The sequence below is a fragment of the Procambarus clarkii genome, chromosome 39, assembly GCF_040958095.1.
Source record: "Procambarus clarkii isolate CNS0578487 chromosome 39, FALCON_Pclarkii_2.0, whole genome shotgun sequence".
NCBI classification, from domain to species: domain Eukaryota; kingdom Metazoa; phylum Arthropoda; class Malacostraca; order Decapoda; family Cambaridae; genus Procambarus; species Procambarus clarkii.
In genome coordinates this window covers 2,887,681-2,900,180 of record NC_091188.1, presented here as the reverse complement: position 1 = coordinate 2,900,180, position 12,500 = coordinate 2,887,681, and the positions used below count along the sequence as shown (strand labels likewise).

General features: G+C 44.7%; 1 protein-coding gene across 1 annotated transcript in view; it reads left to right on the top strand.

Annotated features, from left to right (window-relative positions):
- LOC123760549 (multifunctional procollagen lysine hydroxylase and glycosyltransferase LH3) overlaps positions 1 to 12,500 on the top strand; it is a 32,552-nt gene that overhangs the window by 7,919 nt on the left and 12,133 nt on the right. The window contains exons 6-9 of the mRNA XM_069338295.1: positions 1,843 to 2,048; positions 3,089 to 3,223; positions 4,117 to 4,223; positions 8,187 to 8,288. Of these exons, the coding sequence (XP_069194396.1) occupies positions 1,843 to 2,048; positions 3,089 to 3,223; positions 4,117 to 4,223; positions 8,187 to 8,288 (550 nt within the window). The remainder of the gene's footprint in view (positions 1 to 1,842; positions 2,049 to 3,088; positions 3,224 to 4,116; positions 4,224 to 8,186; positions 8,289 to 12,500) is intronic.

Below are 12,500 nucleotides of genomic sequence, written 5' to 3'. Positions count from 1 at the left end.
ACCCACTGACAGCACACTACTGGAGTACACTTGTGGTTTAATACCACTAATAGACTAGTGAATATAAGTATACGCGTCAACATATACTGCATTACAGTATTCCTTGATAATGTATTAAATCACGAAAGCGTTTTGATTGTTTTCATTTCATTCTCCTATGTGTTTACTTACGCATATCTCGCACAGTCTCAACACCCATCCTTATGTATTGCTGCACACGAAAGACCAGTTCGGGATTTCCCGATGGGAAGTTCATCGAAGTGGCGTACCGCTTCGTCTCCCGCTTCCCCGACCACCATCCCCAAAAGACTACTGACTGGCTCCTTGGATTAGTTAAGGGATTCGCTGTTCCTTCTTGCGTCCTGGAAGCTCGGCTTGGCCCTCGGCTTCGACGGATTGGTGCAGGTCTCGTTCTCATCGAACACGGGTAGCAGTCAGTGTCTTGTCAGACCAATGCGGCCACCGTCCTCCCATATGTCGTAAATCAGACAGGAAGATCGGGAACATGAAATTAACAGCATGAAGAGAGGTCTCGTCCTCGTCCGCTGATCAGTACAACGAGAAGTCCAACAGTACTCTGTTGTTCCTTTGTTTTCTCTCCATTATTCTGCTTCACACAACCTCTCAACGCTCCTCCCTCATTTGCAAGTGAAGTGTAATTGCTTCCCGTGCTGGCAGTTTGTAACTGGTAGCTCTAGGTAGTTTATTCACCCTGGTAGTACTAGGTAGTTTGTTCCCGCTGGTAGCTCTAGGTTGTTTGTTCGTGCTGGTGTTTGTAATCTTCTTATAGCCACTTTCCTCCTGTATTTTGTTATTGAAAATCCACTTTCGTTCCTCACCGCACTACACATCGCCTCACACCCAGTGTTGCTACACACACACACACATCTTGGTTCATATTTGACTCCCTTGCCCATCTTTAACTAACCCCATTTTCAGATTGCTGTCCTGTGTGTGTGTGTGTGTGTGTGTGTGTGTGTGTGTGTGTGTGTGTGTGTATACACTCACTTATTTGTACTTACCTATTTGTGCTTGCGGGGGTTGAGCTTTGGCTCTTTGGTCCCGCCTCTCAACTGTCAATCAACTGGTGTACAGGTTCCTGAGCTTACTGGGTGTGTGTGTGTGTGTGTGTGTGTGTGTGTGTGTGTGTGTGTGTGTGTGTGTGTGTGTGTGTGTGTGTGTGTGTGTGTGTGTGTGTGTGTGTGTGTGTGTGTGTGCGCTAATTGGCTTGGACCGCTCATCTGTGAGTTCCCTGCCTGATCATCACTATTTTTATAATAACTCGGTTCTTAATCTTCTGAATTTCTAATTATCCACTGTCTGACGTTATCTTTATTCTTCGCCTTGTAATTATTGCACATTTTTGTTTATCTCACTTATTAATATATTCATCCCCTTATTCCCTTTTCATATTAATTATTACCTATTTGGTCCTTTTAAATTCCCTTACTATCCGGTCTTAGTATATTCTTAAACATTTTTATCCTCATAAAATCCCATGCTTTTTCGTCCTTATAAAATTAAATTATTTTGTTTCATTATAAAATCTCTTATTTCCAAGTCTACTACGGGCTCGCCATAGCCCGTGCTACTTAGAATTGTTGTTCCGAGTAGCTGAATCTTAAACAACAACAAACAAACAAACTGTTAGATAAATATAACCGGAAAACTTCAGATAAATTTACTCATAAAATTCCTTAATGTCCGTTATTCAAGAAATTCCTCATAAAATCTAAGCAATTTCTCAATACAACGCTCATAATAATCCCTATCCCTCACTATAATCTTTCTCCCTCACTCCAATATCTCTCTTCCTCACACACACACACATCACTCCTACAGGTAACCTGGTGATGGGTTACCCGCTCCGAGCAGAATTCACCCATGAGATGAGTGAGGGCGAGGCGTCTGGGGGACCCACCACCGCGCCTCTCCTCGTCTACGGCGTTCAGGAGAAGCTCGATTTCTACAACGTTATCGAGGCGATGGGAGAGGGTCGAGGGGCGTGTTCCTACTACAGCCACTCCTCCGACACTACGACCACTCAGGTGAGGAGCCTCTACACTACGACCACTCAGGTGAGGCGCCGCTACACTACGACCACTCAGGTTAGGCGCCTCCACCGACGGCAAACGACACACTGACATCAATGACTAGTTTCAGAATGCTCAGTGTTTTTCTTGTTTCTATTTTGTTTTGCAGGCTTTGTTAGGGAGATGCAAAGCTCCAGTTCTTTGGAATGTGTTGATGTTTGTTATTCGCATATCCATAATTCTTCTATCAGAATCTGTTGCTGTATGGAGACATGCCTAGATGAGGTGCTACGAGCACTCCGTCATGCTAAGGAAGAGAGCAGGCAGCCTAGAGAGGTGTAAACATTGTGGGAAAGTTACTGTCATTTATCAGTGTTGAGGGAAACAGATTACGGAGGATGGAATAATGCTGACGATACAAGCGGGTGAAATATGGCACAACGAGAGAAGACACGGTGATTGATTACGTAGAGGGGAGTGTGAGGGAGAGAAGGAGTGTGTGTGTGTGTGTGGGAAGGTGTGTAGAGGAGATGTGAAGAGGTGTGGAGAGGTGTGGATAGGAGGTGTGGAGAGGTGTGGATAGGAGGTGTGAAGAGGTGTGGATAGGAGGTGTGGGGAGGAGAGTGTGAATGTGTGTGTGTGGGGGGGGGGAAGGTGGTGTGGAGAGGAATTTGTGGGAAGAAGAGTGTGAGTATGTATGGAGAGGTGGTGTGGAGAGATATGTGTGTGTGTGGGAGGAGAGTTTCAACAAGGAGTGTGGGGGAGAAATCCGGATAAACTTAGCATTAAGTCATATTAAGTTAGCTATAGTTAAGTTGCCTTCAGATGGTTAGGTAGGGTTCCGAATAGTTTAGATATTATTTGGTTAAATTAGTTAATGTGCTGTTTTCAATAGCATCATATATTTGAGGTTGACAGTGTTCTATGCACTATTTCTCGCTAAATATTACTCCGCTCCTTCCTGTCAAGTCCACGTGACCGGAGGCTGTTATCATACGTTTCGAACACTGAAGAAGATAGCAGCAACTGACTTTCGTGCATCTCCCCTTCTACAGGGTGAGGGCCAGCCTCGAGTCCTTGTGAGCATCCTGCTGGGTGGGGCTTGGGCGCCCTTCCTCGAGGAGGTGCTGAGAAGTCTCGCTACTCAGGACTATCCCAAGGGCAAGATGGACGTTTGGATACTGGCTAAGGTAAAGTAGGGAGAGAGAGAGAGAGAGAGAGAGAGAGAGAGAGAGAGAGAGAGAGAGAGAGAGAGAGAGAGAGAGAGAGAGAGAGAGAGAGAGAGAGAGAGAGAGAGAGAGAGAGAGAGAGAGAGAGAGAGAGAGAGAGAGAAAGAGGAAGAGAGAGAGAGAGAGAGAGAGAGAGAGAGAGAGAGAGAGAGAGAGAGAGAGAGAGAGAGAGAGAGAGAGAGAGAGAGAGAGAGAGAGAGAGAGAGAGAGAGAGAGAGAGAGAGAGAGAGAGAAAGAGGAAGAGAGAGAGAGAGAGAGAGAGAGAGAGAGAGAGAGAGAGAGAGAGAGAGAGAGAGAGAGAGAGAGAGAGAGAGAGAGAGAGAGAGAGAGAGAGAGAGAGAGAGAGAAAGAGGAAGAGAGAGAGAGAGAAAGAGAGAGAGAGAGAGAGAGAGAGAGAGAGAGAGAGAGAGAGAGAGAGAGAAAGAGAGAGAGAGAGAGAGAGAGAGAGAGAAAGAGAGAGAGAGAGAGAGAGAGAGAGAGAGAGAGAGAGAGAGAGAGAGAGAGAGAGAGAGAGAGAGAGAGAGAGAGAGAGAGAGAGAGAGAGAGAGAGAGAGAGAGAACGCTAATATTGTTATTTTTTCATATTTTGTTCTCCTAGTTTTATTATGTTTTGTTATAAATGTTTAATCTTAATGTTATTATTTTCTGTTATATTTGTATTAAGTTTTTTGTTTATTTATAATTTTGACGCTGTAATAATTTTTTTATTTATATTATTGTAAATATTTTATTATTTATTCATTTTAAGTATTTGTTGCACTAATTTTATTATTTTCGTATAAATTTTGTTATATTCGGTATTATTATGATTTTATCATCATCGCCGTCACCATTATGACATTACTTTCTTTCAGACGGGGCAACAAGAGTCAGAAATCACGCAATTCACGGAGCGTTACAGGGACCAATACTCATCCATGGAGGTAACCAGGGACCAGGCGCTAGACGCCCACCTGGCCAGGTAAGTCGTCCATGGCAGTGACCCACCTATGACCATCCCCAAACAAGCACCAGTCACCCTGCAAAGTCCAGTCAATCCAGCCCCCCCCTCTCAAAGTTCTGACTCCAACTTAGAAAGGACCCTGAATTGAGCCCTGAATGCCTGATCACAGCGAGTATCGGAGACATTTACGCGTCTGACGTTCTAGTATAAAGTCGTTCATGCAAATCAATGTAGAGTTTTGTTATTCTTCGGCTGGTAAGGTAGTGGATGAGGCAGAGAGTGTGTGGGGGAGGAACCCGGGCAGCTTGATCTTCAATGACCTTCTCTCTCACCAGCTGCCTGAAGCCTCAAAGCGTATGGCCTTTCTTATTTTTTAGACACTTTTTTCCCCCACGCTTCGGTAACCTTTACGCTCCAGCAAGACTTGATCATTAAAAAATTCCTTTGCCGAGCTTCATCTAAATTGGTAAATGCTTCATTATTATTAATAGTTACTTTGCTTCCATTCTTTATTTATGTTTAATCTTGCGGCTGTGAATACATCAAGGCGGAGACGCCGAGTTGGCGGGCTGCTTGGAACGGTGCCAAGACTTCTCCTCCTCCTCCTCATCCCGGGTAGTTGTTGGAGGTGTTGAGGACGAACAGGTGTGTGCTTGTGAACACCTGCCTGTGGAGGAGCTGGCCCAGGCACGCGGGGGGAAGAGAAGGTGGAAGGGTGGACGAGGAGGGGCTAAGAAGAGATGAGGGTGCGACAAGATGTGTTCCAGCGTGCGAAGGGGAGAAGAGAGAGGGGGATGAGGAGGACGAGGATGGGAGGGGATGGGGTGGACGAGGATGGGAGGGGATGGGATGGACGAGGATGGGAGGGGGATGGGGTGGACGAGGATGGGAGGGGGATGGGATGGACGAGGATGGGAGGGGGATGGGATGGACGAGGATGGGGTGGACGAGGATGGGAGGGGATGAGAAGGAAGAGGACAGGAGGTAAAACAGAATATGAGGATTCAGGCGGAAGCAGGAAACACAAATGAACAAAAAAAAAAACTGTGAGGAAATACTGATATCCTGCACGGGTGGTCCACACGTGCAATGTCCTAGAAGATGAAGTCGTGGAAACCTACTCCATCCAAAACTTTATGACCAAATACCTCAAAGAATTTTAAAGTTTATCCCAAATAATTCAGATGAGCTAAGGTAGGATAACAGCTCTTGCTTGCAGTTTCACTAGGTACTTAAATTGAAAGCCCTAATAAGCCCTATTTTTAGTTAACGAAAGAGGAAGCAAGACAGTAAGAGGAGAAGGAAGAGGATATGGAAGAGGAAGCCAGGCAACAATTGATATGCACTTCTGGAGTGTATGCAGCGGTTTATACATATGTATGACTGGTTGAGGTTGGATATAAATAGGAACTGTCTCACATGGGGCACTAGCCCTTCTGCAGTTTCCACTATTCCTATGTTGCTTTGTCCTTGCAGATATATGATACAGAACATGGGGTGGTCGGGAGTCAATGAATAGGAAATTAAACAGTTGGCAAGGCAGGGTTCAAGAGCCAGTATATACATACATATTGTAAACAAACACGTCAACAAGGACCAAGGGGGTGAAGGCAGAGGTTGAGAGATTAATAGAACAGCACAAATCCAATTTTGGTTGACAGGTTAATTACTCCGGCTGGATGTGTTGACGATCTGAACCTCAGAGTGAGAGAGGTCGCACCGCTTCCAGAGTCCAAGCACTTGGGCTGGACGGTAATATATATATATATATATATATATATATATATATATATATATATATATATATATATATATATATATATATATATATATATATATATATATATATATATATATATATATATATATATATATTTATTCCGGACGAAACCGGAGGAGAGTGGCTCAACTTTAAAAGATGATCACTTGGTTTTATTTTTATCCTTGAAGTCTGGGCTAAGGTAAAAGATGTGATTTCTCTGGTTTGCCATCATAGTTTAATTGGTCTAACTGCACTACGTTTATAAGACCGGTACATGCATCTATATGTTCCTTTTCATATAAGTACGGATGTTCTATTTTTTAATCTGGCTCAAGACGTCCTATTCTTGAATCTAAGACTAAAGTGTTAGCTATTCTTAATTAAAAGGTTTATCATCAAATTCTAAGTCTAGACGTATTGTAATGAATTCTAAGTCTTGATAAAGTATTTTTGAATCTAAGTGCAATACTTCTCAACCCTAGCGTCTGACAGCTGAGTGGATAGCGCTTCAGATTTCTTTGAACTTCCGTCCTGAAGTTTCAGGTTCGATCCCCGGTGGAGGCGGAAACAAAATGGGCATAGTTTCTATCAGCCTGATGCCTCTGTTCACCTGGCAGTAAACAGGTACTTGGGAGTTAGACAGCTGCTACGGGTTGCTTCCTGGGGTTGTGTAACAAAAAGGAGGCCTGGTCGAGGACCGGACCGCGGGGACGCTAAGCCCCAAAATCATCTCTAGATAATCTCAAGATAGTGTACTACTTCTGAACTAGTCTAGTATACTACTTCTCAACCAGTCTATCTTGAGATGATTTCGGGGCTTTAGTGTCCCCTCGGCCCGGTCCTCGACCAGGCCTTCACCCCCAAGAAGCAGCCCGTGACAGCTGACTAACACCCAGGTACCTATTTTACTGCTAGGTAACAGGGGCATAGGGTGAAAGAAACTCTGCCCATTGTTTCTCGCCGGTGCCTGGGATCGAACCCAGGACCACAGGATCACAAGTCCAGTGTGCTGTCCGCTCGTCCGACCGGTCTAGAGTACTACTTCTCAACCAAAGTGTACTTCTTCTAAATCTGTCCAAGTGTACTACTTTGGGATCTATATCGAGTCGAGGAAGTCTTGAACCTCAAGCCATAATTTGCTCTTACTGTGGGATTGGCGTCCACCTGTACCCTGTGGCCAGGTACCGCCCCCAGCCCTCCAGGGGGGAACAGACGCCGGCAGTCATTTAACGCATATCCATTTTATTAATCCTTCAGTGGTGTTGTTATATATAAATCAACACATGAAAAGCAAACCAGAGTGAGGATAACGAAATTAATTCACTGACGTCAACTGCAATCCGTTTTTTTATGAATTCTATGTAATGCAGTCATGGGCGTTCATGTGTCAGGGTGTTGGGGAAATGGGTTTAGCATATTTTATGTTTGATAATTAATTTGAGAGAGAGAGAGAGAGAGAGAGAGAGAGAGAGAGAGAGAGAGAGAGAGAGAGAGAGAGAGAGAGAGAGAGAGAGAGAGAGAGAGAGAGAGAGAGAGAGAGAGAGAGAGAGAGAGAGAGAGAGAGAGAGAGAGAGAGAGAGAGAGAGAGAGAGAGAGACAGACAGACAGACAGACAGACAGACAGACAGACAGACAGACAGACAGACAGACAGACAGACAGACAGACAGACAGACAGACAGACAGATAGACAGAGAGAGAGAGAGAGAGAGACATTGTCTGTCTGTTCGTCTGTTCGAGGCTGATAGTCAGTCACTCTTGGAGCTAGCATACACCTGGGTATAGGTCTCTAGCAGATAATCAGACGAAGTAGGTTTCCGGTTTATGGGTCTTGACACTATCATAGGTATATCCAGACTTGTACTCTTCAGTGGCTTTCGGCAGGTGAAATTCAGGCCATTTGACAATATTAGTCTCAACCAATCTGTTTACAATTGCTATCAATTCGGCAGTAGTATCCCTAAGATCCATTCATATTTAGTTTGGTAAGGGAGAGAATGAGATTTATTTTCTAAATATGTCATCCATTTTTTTAGGATGACGTATATAAACGACTAATCATCTCTTCCTGCTTCTGTAGTTACCTCTCACCCCTGAAGCATTGCATTACGAAATGAAACTTTGAAGTAATAATTTAAAAAAAATTAGTGAATCATATACAGAAGTAAAAGACATTGATTTAAACAAAATGTATTAACCTGTTTGATGTTTGTGTGTTCAGGAGCAAGTGTAGGGCGGTGGGCTGCTCCTTCCTGGTGCTGATGGAGCCTCAGGCCCTCCTGGAGGACCCGGCCACCCTCTCTAGCCTCGTCGCCTCCGGCAGGTGAGTACTTGTGGGGCGTTATCTTGAGATCTTGAGGTTATCTTGAGATCTTGAGGTTATCTTGAGATGATTTCGGGGCTTTTAGTGTCCCCGCGGCCCGGTCCTCGACCAGGCCTCCACCCCCAGAAAGCAGCCAGAGACAGCTGACTAACACCCAGGCTCCTATTTTACTGCTAGGTAACAGGGGCATAGGGTGAAAGAAACTCTGCCCATTGTTTCTCGCCGGCGCCTGGGATCGAACCCAGGACCACAGGATCACAAGTCCAGCGTGCTGTCCGCTCGGCCGACCGGCTCCCCGGCGTGAGAGAGCAACACACACACAATAGTGGTGGAAGAGGACGGTAGAAGAACAAATCCACAAGGGCCGTGCCGAGGATTCGAACCTACGTCCGAGAGCATCCCAGACGCTGCCTTAATCGACTGAGCTACGACATGGTGTAAGAATTGCAAACAGAAATTCTAATGAATTTACTCGGATCCTGCAGCCTCTCCGAGACACAAACAAATGATGTATTTGTTCATTTGATACATCACGCTATTGTGATTTCTGTGTGTAATGAGGGTAGAAGTACTCAGATGTGATTATAGGGTGCAGCTTCAGATCCTGAAACTTGCCTTTCGACCCATTGGTAGTTCATGAAACCACAGGATATCTGTTAATCAATTTTCTTTTTTATGTTGCGTATTGAGGTAGCTCCAATACATTTTTTTTTATCTCAAACATTCCATTTATTAAAGAGTTCTAACTTGAAGAAGTTGTTTGTGATTTCTTTATTTGTCATTTGCGTCTCTGGGTTGCATCTATTATCCCTCGTTTTGCTATTCCTAACCTTGAACAATTTTTTTATCTACTTTGCTAATTCCCTTTTAGAATCTTTAATATCATTATCATGTCCACGCTATTCCTTTTGCTTCTCTAGTGTGGCGAGGTTCAATTCCCTCAGTTTCACTACTCAAGAAAGAAGTCTTGGTGCAAATCTTTCAACCTGCAGCCCAATAATAATAGTATCTATAGTTATCTTGGATGGAAGTGCATTGTTGTTGGAAATGTGGAAGTGTCTGTTCAACACTATGATTCTCTTGACTGATTTTCTACATCTTGTTGACCAGACCACACACTAGAAGTTGAAGGGACGACGACGTTTCGGCCCGTCCTGGACCATTCTCAAGTCGATGTTTCGGTCCGTCCTGGACCATTCTCAAGTCGATGTTTCGGTCCGTCCTGGACCATTCTCAAGTCGATGTTTCGGTCCGTCCTGGACCATTCTCAAGTCGATGTTTCGGTCCGTCCTGGACCATTCTCAAGTCGATGTTTCGGTCCGTCCTGGACCATTCTCAAGTAATTCTACATCTTGTTGTTGAGTTCTTCACCCTTATTTGAACGTCGAAGACAAATTTATGTGTTCTAAGTGTTCCTGGAGCCTCATTAGGATCGATCATCCATAAAAGAAGTCTACACAATTATTCAGCGGCCTCTTTTAGTGTCATTAGTGAGATCTGGGACTCAGTGCTTTTCCTCGCTTTCAGTTCCTGGAGCTGTCCTTCTGCTGGTCGTGGCACGTTTTGGTGCGCCTATCACGTGGAGTTGTGTGTGTCCTCTTTTGGTCTTGTGAAGTTCCAGCTAGAAAACATACAGTTTTTTTTTGTATGCATTCCACATACTTCATTTTCCCCTCTTCAAGTCTTGTCGCTGTTGTGTGGGCTCATCACCTGGTTATTCACAGACACATTTCTTGAACACAGCGAAGGTTTCATGGCAGAACACTTTGGCTGTCTGTTTGTGAATAATAATAATGGTCTCAGGACCGAGCTGATTGACACAGCAGCAGTGTCATTGACTGCCCTGACTGAAATGCATTGCATTGACTAACGCCCATCGGCAGTGAGCGTCACACATCAATAGAGACTAACAGACATCAGCAGTGACTGACTCCTATCAGAGCTCAGCTCTTGCAATTGAGTGTGCAGAGGTTAATTAACCTGTGTTCCCGGTCTGCCTGGATCTCAAGGGATAATATCCAGTGACAATGGCCGCCCGCCCTGCGGGTTGGAATCCTTCCAACGATAACCGATCAAAGGAGGCGAAGCTAACGCCGTTACGTCCCCCAACGTTTCCTTAGCCGAGGTCTGAAGGTGACCCCTGGTCTGAGGCAACGCCAGGTTTAATGGCAGCCCCCAGAAGCCAGATTCACGAAGCAGTTCCGCAAGCACTTAAGAACCTGTACATCTTTTCTCAATCTTTGGCGGCTTTGTTTACAATTATTAAACAGTTAATGAGCTCCGAAGCACCAGGAGGCTGTTTATAACAATAACAACAATTGATTGGGAAGTTTTCATGCTTGTAAACTGTTTAATAAATGTAACCAAAGCCGTCAAAGATTGAGGAAAGATGTACACGTTCGTAAGTACTTGCGTAACTGCTTCGTGAATCTGGCCCCCTGTCTTGACACAAGTGACTTGACACCTGACCTGAGACATGTAACTTGACACCTGACCTGTCACGACATACTCACCTCAGTGTCACATCGCTGTTACACTTCGTAATCCTCAACAAAACGTTACACTGAATAAATGGAATCAACACTGAATAATTCCAATGCAATGATTACTCAACACAGAAAATAATTACTGCGAGGAAATTAAATAAAATTGTATTAAAAATTTCTAAGAAATATTTATTTCATAAACACACTTTTCAGGTCACAGCCTTCAGACACGTCAGCGAACACTACACAATATCCTTCAGAAGCCTTTACCAGCGCTCATAGCCTTAACCAGCTGGAAATTAGTTTATCCCTTACCAAAAACAGTATAATAAGCCTTTGTCGGCTTGAAACATATTTAAACACAGTTCTCATCAACTTTGAGACCACTAGAGATAGCGGCGCTCGGGTAAACTCAGGTAAATAAACAAATATCATATTAACCTTTACATAGTTAATGTTTAAACATCAATATTTCCCAACTACATTGTTGTAACATTCATCTTCACAATTAATAAAATCTTAGTTATTAACCTGTTATTTATGTTATGTGAACTCAACTTAGTTTCAGTTCAATTCAATTTTTAGGATTATTATGCCCCCGATACCCATCCTGTGGGCGGTAGTGGATCCCATACGCATCCTGTGGGCGGTAGTGGATCCCATACCCATCCTGTGGGCGGTAGTGGATCACATACCCATCCTGTGGGCGGTAGTGGACCCCATACCCATCCTGTGGGCGGTAGTGGACCCCATACCCATCCTGTGGGCGGTAGTGGACCCCATACCCATCCTGTGGGCGGTAGTGGATCCCATACGCATCCTGTGGGCGGTAGTGGACCCCATACCCATCCTGTGGGCGGTAGTGGATCCCATACCCATCCTGTGGGCGGTAGTGGGCCCACATACCCATCCTGTGGGCGGTAGTGGGCCCACATACCCATCCTGTGGGCGGTAGTGGGAAAGGTTACAAAGGCACATAATGGTCTCTGGAACTGAACCCCAGCAGTTGTTAGCTCTTGGACTCCGCCTTTCTATCCGTCGGTTTTTAATGTACGGACAATCTAACTATAGTTCCTATATTATATCTACAACATAGATTTATCTCTAGCATACGCATACACATCCCCAGGATGCAGTCCGCAGCAACTGTCTAATCCCCAGGTATCTATTTACTGCTAAGTGAACAAAGTCATCAGGTGAACGAAAATCTGCTCATTGGTTTATTCCTTGACCGGGAATCAAACCCGGACCCTTGGGACTACGACCCCAAAGCTGAAGACCTGTGTACTCACCTAGTTGTGCTTGCGGGGGTTGAGCTCTGGCTCGTTTGTCCCGCCTCTCAACTGTCAATCAACTGGTGTACAGGTTCCTAAGCCTATTTGGCTATCAAATCTACATTTGAAACTGTGTATGGAGTCAGCCTCCACCACATCACTGCCTAATGCATTCCACCTGTTAACTACTCTGACACAGAAAAAGTTCTTTCTAACGTCTCTGTGGCTCATTTGGATACTCAGTTTCCACCTGTGTCCCCGTGTTCGCGTACCAGCAGTGATAAACAGTTTATCCTTATCTACCCCTGTCAATTCCCCTGAGGATTTTGTAGGTAGTATGTGTGTGTGTGTGTGTGTATGAGTGTGTGTGTGTGTGTGTGTGTGTGTGTGTGTGTGTGTGTGTGTGTGTGTGTGTGTGTGTGTGTGTGTGTGTGTGTGTGTGTGTGTGTGTG